Raw genomic sequence first — 19874 nt, 5'->3', positions numbered from 1 at the left:
GATCGAGTAGGTTTCCAGAAAGGTGGATTGATTCAAATCAGGTGATTTATATAAAAAAACTGATTTAAATCACTTAAAAGAAATAAGTTATAGAATAATGAACATAAGAATTTTGTAGATATCAGAATTACTTTTGTGATAGTACTTTAATCTCTTAATCATTTAATGGTGTTTATTAGGCTCTAAGAAAGGAAACAAAATATATCCACTGATGGCGTGAAGCACAAAGGAAACGTAATATGTAAAATGTAAACACACTTAAATTTATCTTGATTCAAAAGTTTTCGTAGGCAAGAATGGCAAAAAATTTTGTGTAGAATAATATACAAAATACTAATCATGTTAATCATAAATAGTGTCATCATCATTAATGTTAATTAACATGGCAGTTGATATTTTCCAAATCATCGTTAAAAAAATACCAAAATTCAGCTAAAAAGACTGTAAATATTTTAAGTTACAAGTATATAGTACATCCAGAATGCTTTAATTTAACTGTAAGAAAAGTTACTGAAATTATTAGTTTCATTAACACACTCATGTACACTATAAGAAACAGAAAAATATATATTTACATGTATTTTTTTTCAAATATTTTACCAGAAAAAGCCTTTCTATATAAAAAGAACATATGTCTATGTGTATGGTGCCAAAAACCATACAAGCAATTTTAAGCGTGTTTTAAAAATATTTAAAAATCCGAATTAAATTTAAATAAAAATCATTATTTTTATCTACTCTGGTTTCCAGCGACATATCATAAGGTCATGTCTGAGATAATAATCCGGAGCGTACTGGCTCAGTCAGAGGGGCCCAACCATCTTGATCCGGCCCCCGTGGCGGAGTGGTGACCACATCGCACATCATATCATCACTCATCCCCATCTTCGCAAATTAGCCGAAAGTGGGACAAAAAGCGAAGTAAAATAAAGCAAATCAATCAATCAAACCAATCAACTTAACATGTTGGTCCCATCGGAAATGCCGAATGAACTTACATGCTCGCAGTTGGTCATCGATAGGAGGGAGGGAAGCTCATCTCATACCTTTTATACAACGTTTTGTCGTAAACTTACAGAGTGTAAATTGTCTACAGTTACAAATACAGTACGAAAAGTCAGTTGCTCAACCAATCTTTTCTTATTACCACACAATAAACAAATTTGGTAATTCATTAACTTTTGCCACTATATTAGTTTTACGTGTGGTAGCTATTTGAAAATCGCACGAAATATTTTAAACGGGTCCTCCAAGTCTTTTCATATCCAAATAAAATCTAAGAGAAATTTACCACATTGTCCACACACGTTATGTGTTACGTTATTCTCGGTTTTAGCTATATTGTAACAAGGTAGAAAAAGATGATTTTTCATTTAACTGTTAAACACTTCAAAGAGGCCCAAAAACTAAGTAGGAGTTTGGGCCCAGGGATCAATTATCCCCTTGTCCTAGGGAGCCAGCGCCCCTTCTGTCGGACAGGGTACATTGATTTTCTGAAATTCATTTTTCTCCCTATTGAAAATTTGTGGACATTTCTCTCAACCCTATTCTTATTTTCCAGTGTGTTATGATTTTATTATGATTTACAGTCTTCGGAGTGGAAATCCCTAGCTGGGATGCTTTGTTGAATTTGGGGAATGGGAGGGAGGATGCTTGTATGGATCAACATGGAGACAGCATACTTTACATCCGTCCACCTCTCTGACATGAGTGGTATATAGTACGTTATAGTATTCACAATAGTTTTTGTTCACTAAGGGGCCCCCATTATGTTGCTTGCGGGGAGAACACGGACAACTGCGCTACGCCACTGGACACACCTATTGGTTTAGTTGCAACATGTAGGCCCGTACTCAGGGGAGGGGCCATGTTGGTCCATTGCCCCCCCTCCAACCCTGAAATATTTAAATGTGAACCTATAAAAAAGACTACGAAAATAACATCGTCGATTTTTCAAGTTTGTAAAAAATTCAATTTTGTTTTTGCATAAATGAATGTGTTTCTCGTGTAGAAGTCTCCAGTCTGCAATATTGGGTAGTTTTTTATTTTATATATAATCATCATTGGTGCAAGGCAACCAGACGCCCGGTTCACCGATTTAGTCAGGACAGTCCATTACTTTTAATCCCTGTGTCGACTTTTTCGAACTGCAGTCGTGATGCGAAAATGTCTCTTTATTTTATTGTTTTTGTTAACTCAAATTTATTCATGTTCTTTATTGTAATAATAATTGCTAATACGCAACATTTAATTTATAAATATATTATTTTCTAAACATAGAATTATCATGACTTTTCAATGGCGCTCGCATAAGAAAATTGAAGGAAGTTTGAAAGCAATGTTAATTTGCGGAACACAGAACTATTTGAACTCTTTTGAAATATCTTTCTTCCTCGCTCTCTGTGTATGTAGGCTATATATATATATATATATATATATATATATATATATATATAGGCTATATATATATATATAGGCTATATATAAATTCGGGACATGTGTACTATTTCCGGGGCTGTAGATAGTGTGACATTATAATTACATCTATTTCTTAGCTGTCCTATCTTTTGCAACATGAGTGGCTGAAAAAGAGCCTCTTGGAAATCAACTCAACTGGATGCAATCTACAATTGACTACGACTTTCGAATTTAAAGAAGCGGTTTGATTGACCCGATATTTAAATATGTATGCTTATGACGGAGTAAACCAAATAAGGCATACGAATTCTGCAAAAGCACGAGTCATTATTCATTTCCCTTCTTTGTAACGCAACGTAATGGAGTTTTCCCTGCACCTGTCCGTCTCTCGTCCGAAGATGACGGTGACAATGTTCGTGTTTCTGCAAAGAGTAAAATAATTATACTGAGTCTTTCTTCGGGTGCTTCTTCTTCTTTCAAGGAGTGAAGGGTAGCTTGAGTGAGAGGAAGGGACTCAACTCAATCTCGGAGATGTGATTCTGCGCCAAGAACGCCTTCTTCTTCTTTGGGGCGGGCTCAAGGCCGTACCAAATATTTTCACGAGGGGTCTGCTTCAGTGGTGAAGGCTGCTAAGAAGATACTTTGTCACCAAATTTAGAAGGGGTCCATGTACCCTGACCCTAGTGGCGTGCCCAAGATGGGTTGGTGGGGGGGGGGGGTGTCACACTCCCACTTGGCCCAGTATTCCTAACAAAAACGAACGTCAAAGGCCGTAAAAGATAGCAAAATGAAGACTGACTAATACAAAAATAATACGTACCGTAACCCCACTCCTTTCGAAAATACTGGGCGTGCCACTGCCTGACACCCCTCCCCCCTACCTCCGAAAGACTTATCAAGTACTAAATTGGCAAAATAAACAGTAGGCGAATTGTCCATCACCATTTTCATTCAGTCTGTATTACACAATGTGATGACAATGAATTGAAATAATGACATCAATAAGCAGAGAACAATGCTTGCTTATAACCAACATAGTTTCATTCCTTAAAACAACACAAGATGTACAATAAAAAAGTAATGAAAATAGAGGTGGACAATTTGTCTACCATTATCTTTGCCGTTGACTGTACAATCGAGGGTTATTTCCCCGAACAAGGATTAGGTTGGGGTTTCACGTTTTTGATTTGACAGTGCCTAAGAGGATTGATGCACGCTACTGCATAATATATTGATCAGGAATTTTATTATTCATCAACCGGACCTAACATCCTTTATTTATTTACTGAAATTTCCAATACAGCAGAAACTATTTTAAACCCGAAAGGAACAATACTAAAACAGTACTTTAGTGTTAAAAGCAAAATAAAGAAAAAGCAAGACAAGACAGAACCAAGATAAACAGAGATCAGTCCCACAATAACATTACTTCCGTACAACTTTTTGTAAGTTGGTGATAAACGACGAATAATATGTGTGAGTTGAAGATATCTACTTGTTTTGAGATGATGTTGAACTGATTCGGTAGCCTATGGAATAAGGAACGTTGAATGAAGTGATAGCTTTGGAATTTCAGTGTGGAAAATTTCCTTGCTCCAACAAATATTCAATTTGTTAAAATTTCTTTGACGTTAATTTCCTTTCCGGGACAGTTGTTGTTGTACAAATTTTAGTGCACGTAAGCTAGATAATGAATATTATACCTCTATTCTTATATCGTCTTCTACCTCCGAGGCGGAGTTGTTAGCACAGCACGCCGCCTCAGGGGTCTCCTTCGAATCCCGGCCTTGGCATGTGTATTCTTTGCGAGTGTCCATTCATCAATTTCATCATATCACCACTCATGCTCATCGTCACGATTAGCCAAGTGGCAGAAAATCGACGATAAATACGTAATAACAATATTAATTTACATATTTTAATAATATTAGTATTGTTAACGGACCTATGATTTATATTAACTGTATACATTTGTTTTTGTTATTATTATTTCTGAGACACTTGGTTCGGACCCGCAAAGAAATATACGTATGTCCCGTAGGGATGACCAAAGTAACCGGAATCCGGATTCCGGAAAATTTAAGATCCTGATTCGGAAATTTTACTATCCGAACTTCGGAGGAAATCCGGATTTCGAAAAAAGTCTGTGTATGTTGTGAGGTTAGGTTGTCTAAATGTGATTTGTAACCTGCAACGCCTGCAGAGACTCTAACATCGTAGGAATAGCGGACGTATGGTAATACTGACTTGAAGATTGTGGAAAGGGAAATATCGTGAACAAATATACTTTGAAGGTTAATGGATTGAATAGCATTCATTTTTTGGGTAGTTACGATTGGAACGGAATTGGCTCATACGCTGTGCACCTACGATTCTCCTGGGATCACAGAGTCTAGAATTGGCAGTTAGACAAAGCTGTATCCGAATCCTCAAAACATCCCAATCGTAATGCTCTCTAGTTCCGATGATGCACGCGGCCTGTCCGGGCGTCATTTCCGATTACGGCCCAGATTTTCGGTATTTTTCGTGATGGTAACCCCTCCCCCCTTTCCCTCCTCAAAACACATGCAGACAAAATAACTAAACTAATTTTCACCCTAAATCAGGCCTGTAGCCAGGCAACAGCAGCTATTACATTTGTTCATCTTGTTTGTGAGCAGAAATCTAAGTACCGGCAAGTGTTTAGAAGATTCTCTAGACTTTAGAAAGTTCTTCCATAGATGAGCTTCTTGATCTGTACCTTCCCTGCCCCTGTTGCAGCCTCTCGTTTGACAAATATCTGGGATTTTAATGTCATCATTCTTTCCACAGCTGCGCCAAATGCCACCAGATCCATGGTTTTGGGAACGAAGAGGAGTTTTATTGCTTCTCCCGGGGTACGGTAGACGCTATGATTGAAGTGAATATTGTATATTTTTACTTGTATGATATAAATACCTGTATCATCAAAAATAGTATGGAGTGTGTATTAAGGGATGGTGTCAGTGGCAGTCAATTAACACTTCAATAGATATTTTAGGAGATATAGAAAAAAAAACTGTAGCATTTGCATGACACTTCTAAATTTTATGTTTTAAAATAACATAATGCCCCCCTCCCACATTTACCTTAATTTAATACTGTTATACTTTTTCAAACTGGACTTGGTCTACAAAGCCCCTCTGATAACCTATTAGTCCCCCCCCCCCGAAGATCAATTCTAGCTACGGACCTGCCCTAAATACAAATTAAGCACACTCCAAAAGAAGACGACGAAATTGAATTAGTTGTAGTCTGTACAAACAGACTTCCAAGATTAGTTTTTTTTAAAATATATATATATATATATATATATATATATATATAAAGTTCTATGTTCATGGCGTGTATGTGCCAACAAACACAATTTCTTTCGGGTCGACCTTCGTGGTGGAGTGGTTAGCGCTACAACTGCAGGGCTCCCGGGTTCGAATCCCTGCCTGGTCACGAGTGTTCTTCGTGAGTGTTCCTTCATCAATTTCACCATATAATCACTCATCTTCATCTTCGCCATTAGCCAAAAGTGGCAGAGGAGCGAAATAAAATAAACCAAATCAATCAATCGATTTCTATTGGAAATTGGTGGTCTTTGTACGTCACAGAATGACGCAGTGGGAAGAGGACGGATCGTTTATAATAGTTTTTCGGCCAGTTATCAACGAAAAGACGTTCATATTTACACCGCACGGATCAGGGGAAGAATTTTTAGATATACGACATGATTTGTCTGTTGGATCGTTGCTACATCAGTACAATACCAGATTCCATATGGACTTCCTTCATCATCAGCATATTTAAGAATATAATAAATAGCACTCATCCTTCTTCTTCCGCAGCATTTTTTTCTGGGGGCGTTGCAGGATTTTGCAATAGTTTTGTGGCCCTCCTAGCCCTATTTTGTATTGCAAATGTTAAAACAACAGCTATCGGGAGGGGGATTCTCGTGAATCTTCTAGGAGTACTTCTGAATACGTATATATATATTTTTTTACAACTTTCGTACCAGGGGTTTATTGAGAATTTCCCATCTGGGATGGTGTAAGTTCACATTTAGGAAGGTGTGAGGGGAAAATTACCACAAATTGAGCCTTTGTGAAGAAAGTATGGGTGTGTTGAGGAAATTTTGGTGTTAGGGTCGGTGGGTGGGTGTGTATAAATCACTGTGTTACCCGTCAAGCCCGGAATCAACTCACGATAAAATGTCAAGAGAATTTTGCCCAAATTTAAAACACATATGAACATGTTGAGTGTTGGCATTTGAGTACCGATACCTTACACCATTGTCGGAGATTTCCATAGGAAGCATGGTGTAGCTGCATTTGCCACGTATGTTGCTCCTGTTGGGGAGATTTGACACCGAAACAACACGTGTGGCTTGAGGAATTCACCAGTCGAACACAGGTATGTGTGGTCTGTCATGTCGCTGTGGTGTGAGACGTTGCTGCTCATTGTCTCGTTCCCAGGCGGCATGCGTCGCTTCGGTCTGAAATCTCCCTTAAACGTATATTGTAATAAAAACTGACGACAGGGTCTCCCCCATGCCGCAGTGGTAGCGTCATTGCCTTGTAATCAAGGTGTCCCGGGTTCGATACCCGGTGGAGGCACAAGTGGTTCGGATCCCACTTTAAACTGTAGATCCAGTCCCGATTAGCCTTACTGTGCATAAAGTGGACTTAAAACAGCAACTCAAACCAAAAACTGACGACAGACCTACGTCGCCATATGAACAAGCAATTATGGGACCTCCCCGATGGTGCAGTGGTAATGTCGTCGCCTTGTAATCAAGGGGTCCCGGGTTCGATACCCGGTGGAGGCACTTGGCACACTTTAAACTGTAGATCCAGTCCCGATCAGCCTTACTGTGCATAAAGTGGACTTAAAAAACGAAATCAATAACAATAAGGAATTGTGATTCAAGAGGGGTGTCCCAAGTATAAATGTTCACTTACGGCACAAGCACGTATCAATGATGTATACGGGAAATAGCAGTAAATTGTTATGCATGATGGTGCAGGAAAGTCAGTGGGGTATTCTGAAAATTTGACCTCGTTTGCCGCAACAGTTCTTATTTATTGTATATATTTATTATTCACCCCATCTGTATTAATTAGATATAATAAAATAAAACACGAATGCAAGTAAAACATAAACAGAAGTTCGACAACTTCAAAATTTTCCGGCAAATTTCGACATTCGTTTTGTATCGCACCCTTCTGTCCTCAGTGGCGTCTTCTTAAGTTATTGATTGATTGATTTGGCTTATTTTACGTCGCTTTTCTGTCACTTTTGGTTAATCGTGAAGATGAGGATGAGTGATGATATAATGACATGGATGGACACTCACAAACATCAATGGCTAGGTTTGGATTCGAACTCGGGACCTCTGGCATCGTAGCGCGCTGTGCTAACCACTCCACCACAAAGTCCGGCTTTAAGTTATTTAAATTCTGGTTTAGAACCTTGATTTAATAGTCTGTTAATTATCAATTACCTATATATTGAAGCAAAACGTATAAAAATATGTGAATTGATTGATTGATTGATTTAGTTTATTTTACTTCGCGTTTTGTGCCTCTTGGCTAATTTGCGAAGATGGGGATGAGTGATGAAATGATGAAATTGATGAATGGACATTCACAAACAACCATACCCGACCGGGATTCGAACCCGGGACCCTTGGCGTCGCAGCGCGATGTGCTAACCACTCGGCCACAGGGTCGGGCAAAAATATGTGAAAAAAGTTGGTTTACCAGCTGTAAATGCTGTATCATGGAGAATACGCTACTGAGGAAAGCTCAATATCTTAGTAACGAGTAGTTGTTACGGTCGGTGCTCAAAGCAAGAAGTTTTATTTATGGTGTAAATCTAGTTTCCTGTCCATAAGCATACACGTGAAGAGAGTTTCTTCTTTTACTGAATTATAAACTCGTTTTGAGTTCGTTGTACAAGTTCGTTGATATCTCTGTTCGGCAAATAGAGTTGCTGGCCCGTTGGATTGGGTAGACACAAGCAAGGAAGATAGGGATTCTGGTTCGAAACCTGACTGAGGTATGGTTGTATCGTCGTGTTTGTTCCTTCATTCTGGCTCCTACAATTAATCAAGAGGAAGAAAAGCGACCGGGACAATATTGCACAAAGAAGCATTAGAATCATAAAAAAAAAAGTACAAAGTTAACGTAGCTTATTGCTGCAAGAGGAAACTAAAGATGGTGCAGGTACCGAAATCCAAAAGGCTTTGCAATTGAATATTTTTCCTTTTTATTTCAACTTACTTCACAACAGTAGCGGCGATTATGGGGTGGCACATGCCCCTCTTAATGGCAAGCCGTGTCTACTAAGATAAAGTAAACTTTCCTTGTCCCCCAGTTTTGGCACCCAATCGATGCCACTGCTTCAGAAAATAGTTCTTTATTATTATTATTTCCGCATTTAATGATTAGTTTTACATACAAAGATAGGATTATTTTATTTTTTATTTTTACATTGTATTCAAAATTGGGAGCTTGTTTTTACTAGTAACCAGAGTATTAAAACTTCGTTTGTAAACTTAATTACATCTATAATGTAATTTCCTACAAAAAATCACTGTTCTGATACGCACTAGGTGTTTGATTTAATAAGTTAACAAATTATTATAAAGTATTTTTTTAAACTTGTGTTTAGATTAACGCCAAGATATAACATCCCTTTGAGGGCCGGTCAATGCATCGAGTACGTCGACCCTCCTCCCCTTCCCCGGAAGTTGGTATCGTTCATTTCAAATTAGAGAAAAGCAAAAAATCTTATTATTGATGGTCGATAAATAAAGTTCAGTAAACTATTATTACAGCAGAATAACCAACGGTAAGAAAACGAGTGTTTATAGTACCTTTAGTTTTATAAATTCCAAAAATGATATTTTATATCAGTGGTTACGCTTCGTAAACTTCATTACTAAAATATGTCCTAACTTTCAATATTTTCCTTGAACGGGGTAAATTAATGTTATTTTCAAAAGATTATTGTATTCGTTTATTAGTATCAATTGATAATAATTGTTACATTGTTATTGTTGTTACTGTTTCTGCTTTACAATTTTTATATCAACGACCTGACTATTACTACAAAATTTTCTGGCCACGCTCATGCTGTCAACACTGAAACTTTTTAGCTCCCATCGGGGATCGAACCGAGGGAGGACCCTTCGCGCCAAGACCGAGAGCGATAACTATTTTTGTACTTTCTCCTTTTTCGCTGTCTTTCTGTGTTATTTCAGTTATTATCTTTTTTTATTTTAATTACTTTTCTACTCAGTTTTCATATCATGAACTACACAATATACATGTGTTACCCGGGAATCGAAGCCAGGACCCCCTTCGGCTAATGCTTAAAGATTTCTAGGAATTTCGGAACTATGCACAACATCAATACATCATGCACACAGAAATTCCTACTCGTTTACCGGACGCATTGGCAATTGGTGTGTGGTTCTTTACTGGTGTTGTCCTGCACACTATCTGGACCAAGATTCTCTTGAAGCTCCATTTCCCGGAAGTAGTTTTCATCGACTATGAAACAGTATGACCCTAATGGCGTCGAATAAAAGAGAAAGAAAAACTGGTCAGAATAAAAATATTTCAATGAAAATTTCTAACTTTATCCTTTCCCAAACCATTGTCCCTTTTAGTGAAATAAATTTAACGAATTCAACTAAGCAGAGAGGTACAGGTAAGAAAGATCACATGCTTTGGCATTACGTTTCCTTGCTTATAAATGTGGCAGTACTGTACACGTAATACATAACACATACTGTAGGTCAAGAGTGTAACCAGAATTTTCCATCCGGGGAGATGTAAGTTCGTATTTAGGGGAGGGAGTGAGGGCATATTTAGAGCCCAAAACCCTTTGAAGGGCGGTGGTTACAACAAGATACCACTTTGTTTCTATCTTTCAACAAACATACTTACTCCTCTTGGTAATTTTTGAACTATGTTCCCGCCATTCCTGCAATCATTGTATTATATAATAAAAGTATGTTTATGTGAAACATCATGTTAAGATTTTTCCCCTTTGTGGGACGGTGGTTACAAATCCATACCTCCAATTTCTGCGGAAACTATGCGTCTCAAATATATTTTTCAAAATTTTCATATTTCATTACATGCAATATCACAGAAAAACCAATTAATATCAAAAACAATTAATATATAATAAATGTATGTTTATATAAAACATCATATTAAAATTTTCACCTTGGTGGCGCGGTGGTTACAAATGTGACCACCCATTTCTGCCAAAACTATACATCTGAATTTTTAATTTTTTCATGTCTCATTAGATACAATATCACAGAAAAATCAAACAATTAATTAATATCAAACAACAATTTTGAAGAGTTGCCCCTCAAAGGATTAATTGGGAGTTGGTGAAAAAATGTAGGGTGGGGGGTGTTGAGGAAAGTTGGGGTATGTTGTGTGTGTCTGGATAAATCACTGCTGTAGGGTACCCAGGAGAGGAGGGAGTGAAACAGGAACCTGATATCTGCGTAGGTATTAGGTCTATAGGAAAGCTTGGTGAAATTTCCAAGTATAACAAACAAATTGATTTGATACTGTCAATTATATTGCAGGGCTAGAAAACTCACAACAAGGGCTAGAGGATTATATGCACTGAGTAAGGTTGGAATTTCAAAAATCCTGCCTTCCTAAACGTAGCAGGTGATTTGAGTATTCTGTGGCATTACTTGAAACATAATTATTACTCCACCCCCCCCCCCCACACACACACACACAAGCACAGTATTCCAGAAACACAGTTCAGTTTTGAGTGCTTCTTGGTACATGTATTTCTATAAGTTTAACGTATAATTTTTTCACTAAATTTCTCCGTCATACCCTTCAACACATAATACACACACACATACACAATCAGTCGCCTGTTGCCGCACAATCTAGACAAATTTTCATAGATTGTAAGTTGCCAACTTTTCTGAGTGATGTTCTTAGTGTTTGTTGACACCTCACCTCGACACTCCTTAGCCCTCGAAGGAAAGGCATTATATCCTGTACACATGCAACCAACGCAGCAAGAAATCATCATTGCGACATGCTCGAAAAATGTATTTTCCATATTTTTACACATATTAGTTTTTAGCACATATTTACATATATTAGTTATTTTAACATATAATTTTCATATTTTCAAACATTGCCCGACATATATACCATATTCATGCATTACTACATTTTCCCTTCTTGTGTTAAATACCAAACGGCTTCCATTCATCCGTATTCGTTTTGTAGCATCTGTTTATTTTAAATCAATCTTTCACGTTTCAGCACTTAAAAGAAAGTTAGGAAATCCATTGTTTTCGTAGACATTTTGTATTTGGCTTTTGCATTACAACTAAAACATTTTACTTAAAAGTGAGCCGCTTGCTTAATGGAAATTGCCTCTTTTTCACAATTGTAAGTCCAAATTATTTTGATTACGTTTACGAAATATATATTTACATATCCAACACCTTTTCTATAAATAATAAATAACCCGTGGCTTGACAGCCCTTGAAGGGCCTAGGCCGATCTCCCGACTGCCAGTCTCCCTCCCACAATCCTACCTAGAGGTGTGGAGATTTTCAATCGGTAACGGGGTGACGTGGGATAAGCACGTCGAACCCCCAGCCGTTATAGGATATTTCCGAGACCGGGTTACGCTACTCACTTGTAGCTCCCCAATTTCCTCACGAAGGTGCGTCCTATACACAGGCCGAGAACCCAGAGACTGAACCCATGCCGTCCCGCGGTCGGAGTCCAAAGCACAGCGCCTTAGACCGCAGGGCCACGGAGGAGGACCAACACCTTTTGTAGTATATATAAATCGTTCCCTGCTTATTACTAGAAACATTATAAGTGCAAAGTGCAATGCATGTATTCCATGATTAATATTTGTTAGTGCGTGTTTTGATGTTTCATGTATCTGTGCAGTGGCGTAGCACAGTTCTCTGGGGGCCCCCTCAGTGGAAAAAAGAAACATCGAGATGATGCCAGAGTGGAACGGACACACAATAGTTAGCACCCCCCTCCCCATTTTTTGTCATCGACTTAGGCTATATATCAGTTTAGTACGTAGTTTGTCGAAACTAAATCAGGGTTGTCTGAATCTCTGATAACTAACTGGATGAAGAAATTAGAAATATTTTCTCTTACTTCAATGCGGTGGCACAGCCAGGATTCTTTTTTAGGGAGGGTGGATGCTTCACACAGCCAACTATTTTGTTCGTGATCCTTTGTATTTTTTGTTGGAAACTTTTTTTTTTTTTTGTAAATGTAGGTTACATATAATACATAATACACATATATTTAAAAAATACTGTTGGGGGAAATTGTTTAAACACTCCTTTTTTGGACTTAGAGGTGGATCCACCTTCAGCCAACAAAGCCACTTCTGGCTACATCAGGCCAAGATTCAAAGTAAGAGCCGCTCTCATTACGCTTCCAATACTAATAGTGAGTTATATACTCAGGCAAACTTATCATTTCAGTTACGGGGGTTGAACTGCACATCTACATTGTCGATGGTGACCCAATATCAAAGGGTTGGAGGGATTAGAGCACTTAGAGCACTGTATACGTTGTACACCCTGCGTGGCGGAATTGGGGCTACTGGACGTAAGGGCAAAGGGAAAATTGCCCCTGGGCTCAACATCTTGAGTTTTTGGGCCCCTTTGAAGTAAAACGTAATAGCTGTGGACAATGTGGGAAATTTATCTCAGATCTTATTTCAATCTCATATTGAGGCTTGGGGGGCCCCTTGAAAATATTTGGTGGGAAGTCACATTTTAAATATCACGTAAAATTGCTGGTAATAAAAAGGTCATAAATTATCAAGTTTGTTTGTTTAGGTATTTTATGAGGCATCGACCGGTTGAGCAACTGAATCTTTCTACTCGATTCGCAACTGTACTACACTTCACTACGCTACGTTTTCTCAAATTACGTACCTACAAAGGTATGAGATGAGAGAAGTTCCCTATCGATTGTAATCTGTGATCAAGTAACTTAATTCTGAATTTCGGAGGAGACCCATAATGCCAAGTGCGCGGGCCCCTCTGGCTGAGACAACACACCACTGCTTATTATCGCAGACGTCGTCATATGATATGTTACTGGGAACAAACTTTCTGTTTCGTAAAGCCATTTTTAAATAAGCGACACTAACTGCTGAATTTCTGGGATTATATAACATTTCAGGATCACAGAGAGAGAACATACCGGGGCCCCTACAGCTCGCCCTCCCCCCCCCTCCGCATTGCGGGGGTTGCGGGGGCGGCTGCTACGCCACTGTCTGTGTGACTGCGTGCATGTAAATTTGATGGTTAGTGAGGGACGGATGTAAAAGATCAAGAGTAATTTGTTATTCATTAAATATAAATTTTCACATGCTAGTGAGGCTAAGGCTGTGTAGAAATAATATTACAGTAATATATATTTGTAACTCCCGCACAGTAGCTCCAAAATATAAGTGAGAACACACTCATTAATTTTTAAATAGCAATTATGTTTTGACCTGCTGAAAAAATAATGAATAACTTTCATTAATGATTTTGTCGTTCAATTTCATAAAACGCTGAGATGCTTTTTACAGATATTAATGAACAATTAACGTAGTGGCATTTTTTAATTATGGTGGTCCAAATGTTTTATTGCTCATTATAATGCTCCATTGTATATGAACATGTAAAAAATTCTAATGGGTGAACACCCCCACCCGTTCCATGCCAAACGCGCAAAAGAAATCTTCATTGGTGTTCAATAATTCTTTCCCGGGGAGGGGAAAATTCGAAATTGTGACAATGCGTTATTTTGAATTATTTGAAAAGGGGATAATATTTATTTTACTTTCCAAAGTAAAGAAGCACAATGAACCAAATGAAAATAATCACGATAAGTTTCCCAGTGGGGACAAGTAACCCCTTACTCCCCGCGCTAATGCTAATTAGCACCACCACAACTATTTTTACAATTATTTCACAAGCATGGCCGAAGCCAGAAATTTCTATAAAGGGGTTAAGCCATTGATAGACATTGAATAGGAGAAATAATAATTATTATTATTATCATGGCTAATATTATTACACAATAATAAAAAATATAAACTAATCAAAATATCAATTTATTCCAAAGTTATTATTAATATTACTACTACTATATCCTTGAGAATTTTCTACTCAATCCACCAGATGAGCAAATTTTCAGCACAATTCTTTTTCATTTTTTTGTTACATTTCATACAGCTAGGGTACTGAAATGGCTAGTTATTTTATTTTGTTATTAACTATACATGCATCGTTCAAGACACGACTTTAGAGGTTAGAGGAAATTTTCATCATAAAGTTTATGTTGTATGACTTCCGGCACAAAAATTATATTTTTTTAAAATTTTGAATACCGTGGGACCATTTATTCTTTAGATTGATTAAACATGTAGTTCTGACCGTATTCATGCACTCTACACACGAATTTTTCGATCTAAAGTATATCTTACTTTGGTTATTTCTGTTGGAATACTAAAAAATGGAACTAACTGTATTTGTGTTATTAACAATAAAAATAACAAGCTTTCTGTTTTGTTTTTTAAACTTGAAATGAACGATGCCAATGAACAGATCGCTTCAACCCCTCCCGACTCCCGTGTTCACAATTATCTATTAGGCTAGATTATTTTTTCAGTTCACCACACCACCATTGCTACCATTTACTGAGAGCAATGAATTTTGGCTACTCCTATACTTAGGAATTTTTTAAGCAGTAGCTCTCAAGAAATAGTCATAACTAGGGCTAGGATTTTTATGACCTAAAAATCACCAAAATATGCAAATTAAAATATGCTCTTATGACCTAAAATTTTACAAAATATGCACTATATTTTGAAAAATATGCCCTTATACCTGGACTGTTTGAAACATCAATATCTAAATGCTGAGATATTATCACATACGGACTATTTTTAGTTCACTTTATGGGCCCTGAGCTGTAATGCACAATGAATACTTTCTCTAAATTCTCAAATAAAAATTAAAAAAGATTTTGCTGCAGTCAAAAAAAAAAGCTCTCGAGTAAACATCGGAAAATCCATCAAAATATGCTCTGTCACGCAGAAATGTCCAAATATGCCAAAATATGCCCTTAATTCAATTAGTTTCTTCACAATATGAATTTCTATATATTTAGGGAACACATCAGCCTTACCAAAAAAATATGCTGTCATAAAAATCCTAGCCCTAGTCATCACTAAACTTTGATAAAACATTTATGACAAGGTACACTTTTTTTACTCCTTAAATACAGTGTTTCTACATTAAAGCAACTTTCAGATGGAAGCGGTCGGTTGGGAACGAGCCAATCAGCAGCAACGTAGCAGCATGACAAGCTGTACAAGCCTGCGTTCGATTGGTGAAATCGTCTGATCTGGCAGAAATAAAGTTCAGTTACTAATGTAATAGAATAACCAAAGTAAAAAATGCATTAGATCCAAAAACATAAACAAGCTTATTTTCCACATTTTTAAAAATTCCAAAAATGTGCTTTTTATGTAAAGTTAAACATAAACTTTATGACTAAAATGTCATCCTAAGTTTCAAAGATATTTCTTGACTAAGGCGGGTAAAAATTGATAACAATATAATAACAAAAACGAAACGAGTAGTAGAAGTGTATCCCCAAGGATATTTGGGTTTTTGTTTTTTAGTCCACTTGATGCACAAATACGCTAATCGGTACTGGACCTACAGTGGGATCCGAACAGCTATGTTTCACTACCGAGTACCGAACCCGGGACCCCTTGATTACAAGGCGAGGTGCGCCCCCACGGAAATAATAATAGTAGTAGTTTATTTTAAGTGCTTAGCACAATTTGAAGTAAAAAAAGCACAAAATCACATACAGATAGACCGAGCAACAACGTAGAGTTTTCAACAAGATCTTCTACTATGCCTTTAATAATCATAATAATAATAGTAAATTTGGAATAAAATTAGTTTATTTATATTAGCAATAATAAATATTATTTTTACTATTCAAGTTTTATCAATAGCCAGACTACCCTACAAAAAAAATTCTGACGACGCCCATGTGTGTTATTGTGGGCTATTACCGGCACTAAAGTCACGGCGTATAGTTCTTATCCACTCACCGCGAGACACGAGCGGTGGATTGCGGTAAACGTGCAGTGCAAGCACGGACTCGGTTGAAAACGACAGCGCTCAGGACAAAAGAAATTTTCTCGGTCGATGCGAGCAGTTCTGCCGGCCGAAAAATCCATGGGGCGCGGATTGCTGACTATCAGAAGGGAAACGGCAACAAAAAACTTGCACTGCAATTTTCCTCCGCCGTGTTACATGCGATGCAGTTAAACTCATTTTTTATTATTATTATTATTATAAATGTATGAGTTCTTGGTATTAGCAGTACAAATAATATTCATGTTTTTATTTTCTTACCACTAGATTAACCGTCACAATTCTGTTGATGGAAGATTATGCATTGAATGGAACCCCGCTGTGTATATTTGTACACTTACACATACACACAGAATTTTTAATTTTTTAATGTGACGATTATATTTATTTTAATTTCTCTTTCTCGAAAATTTACGCAACTCGAAGACTTTTGGAGAACAGAATATAATCGCCACATTTGAAAATTAAACACTTCTTGCAAAACATGAATTTTCATACATTTCTGATAAGCACAATTACTACCTGTTTCACGATTTTACATCTTTGAAGGAAATAAAAACACATTCGTCGTTAATTTTTATTTTAAAAATCTTGTTCGGAATTGACATTAAAAGGTTCTGAAACATTCGTCATTTCAGGCGTAGTGTTCTAGAGAATGTTTGGTTGTAAATATTCAAAGGGTGGATGTGCAATTCTAAGAGATTGTTTACTAGCGGTTTCGTAAATGCATGCCGCCGAAGGATATCTTATTTTCTGTCCGAGAAAAAAGTTATACACAGAAGATATGACTGAAAACCTACAGCACTGAAGTGTGTGATGCAAGAAGAGTCGAAGCCTTGTTCACTGAGCAAATGAGTTTGATAGGAAAAACAAATATACGACATCAATATAAAGAAGAAATAAAATATATATATTTCAAAATATATTGTCTCACATTTAATTTTTTCTTTATTTTTTTTTTAGTGTAACAAGTTTGGATCGATTTTTTAGTCATAAATAGAGATTCCAAAAGGAAACAAGAAACGAATGAGAATAATGCTGTTTGATAATTACAAATAAGAAAAATAGCACAAAGGACAATGTACTTCAGCAAATCACTACAAGAAATTATAACGCAATTTCTGTAATAGGATGGTTATTTGTAATGCTTTATTTTCCCTTCTTGGTCAAATATCACTTTTCACGTTTATAGTTTAGAAATGGGCAAAGCAAAAATGACAAATTTCGGCAAATTGTGATGTAAGCAACAATCAATCAATATACATGAATTTCATGTCGCATATTTGGAGGAATATTTTCCGGTTAGAGGCCCCCTATTTTTTTTACATAGAATGCGGTGTTTGCGTAATTCCTCTAATTCTCATTGAGTAATGCAGATTTATTTTTGGGATAAATATTCAACATATGATTTTCCCTAAAAAAATCGGTACTTTTTCTTACTTTCACTATAAAAAAAATGACTTTAGAAGGCAGATTTATAATTACCTCAAATTAAGGTTTGTACTATTAAAATAATAAAGAAATGAGAACGAAGAAGTATTATTATTACTTCAGCTCCAGATTTGGGCTGTAAAAATAACAATAATTTGAGAAGGAAGAGTTGCTATTTTTATTAGTTTCGGCTATAGATTTGTACTGTAAGAATAATGGTAAATTTAGATGGGAGATTTATTATTGCAATAAATTGAGAAAGAAGAGTTATTATTATTATTATTTCATCTTCAGATTTGTAGTACGAAAATAATATTTTATGGCGTTATGAAATCTATATCTAATTCTTCTCCCTTGTTTTAAACCATAAAAAATCAAAGCGCCCGTGTGTACTGTGTTCTTTAGTACTGCCACTTTCGCAATGAATCCCTAACCATTTCTGAGAATTGTGATGGTATAAATGCAGTTCGGGTACTGGTCCTGACGGAATTTCCGGGAAAAAAAATAAGCAAGAAAACTCGAATGAAGGAACCGACAGAAGTCTATGAAAAACACATATTTACATGTTTCAGTGATTTTTCCATTTTTCTTTCATATTTATGTGCATGTTTTGGCTACACAAACAATCCGGACCTTCCCGGCCACTGGTTTCCGTAGCGCGCCGAATGTGTTTGACCCAGTGACGGTGCCATCTTGTTGTGGACTTCCTGCCATTTGGAAATATCGCATCGAAAAACATGATGCAGAAATGCTCGAGAACACAGCGACAATTTTATAGTGCATGTGTGGTTTCGGAAAGAAATGCGAAACGGAGGAAAACAACAGAAATACCGGATAAAGAATGTCGACGCGCATCGTCATTGTACGAACGCGCTATTCCCCGAGCGCCCGCTAGGAAGAAGTTATCGAACGAAACCAGTTCTGGCGGAGGAAGAATTTCGTTTCATTCACCCAGGCCAAGACAAGAACGGAAGAGTTCGTCTTCCTGTTTTCCTAGGATGCATTGAAAAGAAGCAGGAAGAACGAAATGAAAAGGAACACCCTCGCATCTGCCAGGCTTCGCCACAAGCGGCAGTGTTTGTTTACTATTTGCTATGTACTCACGTATTTTGTTTTTAAAATTCCAGGGTCGAGCCGGGCACCGCCGTCCACGCCACCAGACATGTTTCCTGACGCTGGAAACGTGGCAACTGCGCATGAGTCGTCCCCGTTGCTAGGCAACCGGGCCGTCGGGGAGCAAGGGGGGAGGGGGAGGTTAATGTTATGAAGAACAAGAGAGTTATGGAAGCGGGAGTATGCCGTGTCCATGGTGACCGTTGTGTGAGAAGGGAACACTAAATGGAAGAACAAGTGGACGTTACTAAGAACAGGGGTTTAGTTTGGGTAAAAAGGGGGGAAGGGGGGAGACGGTGGTGTGAGGTGTAAATCTACAGCGCTTTGCCACTTCCTTTTGATGAAATCGAATCACTTTTTGAGGGACGGTGCCAAGTTGCTTGTACACAGGAACGGTGCGTCGAGGAGGGCAAGCGGCGGTTTCAATGCTTCGGGGATATGATTTCCGAAATCTTGATCCGATTCGTCGCTTTGGGGAAGGGGAGTTTCGTTCCGCAAAACAAAAAAATAGCGTTTTTGAAAACAAAAGGAAGTGGATTTCATTACGGTAAAAAATATTTTCATAGCACGAATCTGTAGCTCAAGTTATAATAATAACTCTTCCTTCCAATTTTATTATTGTTTTAATAGTAGAACAAAATTCTAGCTGAAGTAATAATAATTTTTATTCTCAATTTTT

At 37.3% G+C, this 19874-nt stretch overlaps 1 protein-coding gene across 2 annotated transcripts in view; it reads right to left on the bottom strand.

Moving 5' to 3' along the window:
- The window catches only part of LOC145990247 (uncharacterized), a 72228-nt gene extending 52965 nt beyond the window's left edge, over positions 1-19263 (bottom strand). For both annotated transcript variants that reach the window (XR_014441952.1, XM_083125922.1), the window contains exons 1-2: positions 19187-19263; positions 9878-10001 (exon numbers count right to left, since the gene is read on the bottom strand). Coding sequence is in view for 1 of the 2 variants with exons in the window: in XM_083125922.1 (XP_082982048.1) it covers positions 9878-9980 (103 nt within the window). In the remaining variant the exon portion in view is untranslated. The remainder of the gene's footprint in view (positions 1-9877; positions 10002-19186) is intronic.
- Between the last annotated feature and the right edge of the window lie 611 nt (positions 19264-19874).

The sequence above is a fragment of the Lepisma saccharinum genome, chromosome 7, assembly GCF_977018435.1.
Source record: "Lepisma saccharinum chromosome 7, izLepSacc3.1, whole genome shotgun sequence".
Taxonomy (NCBI): domain Eukaryota; kingdom Metazoa; phylum Arthropoda; class Insecta; order Zygentoma; family Lepismatidae; genus Lepisma; species Lepisma saccharinum.
This window is presented reverse-complemented; position numbering and strand designations above follow the sequence as displayed.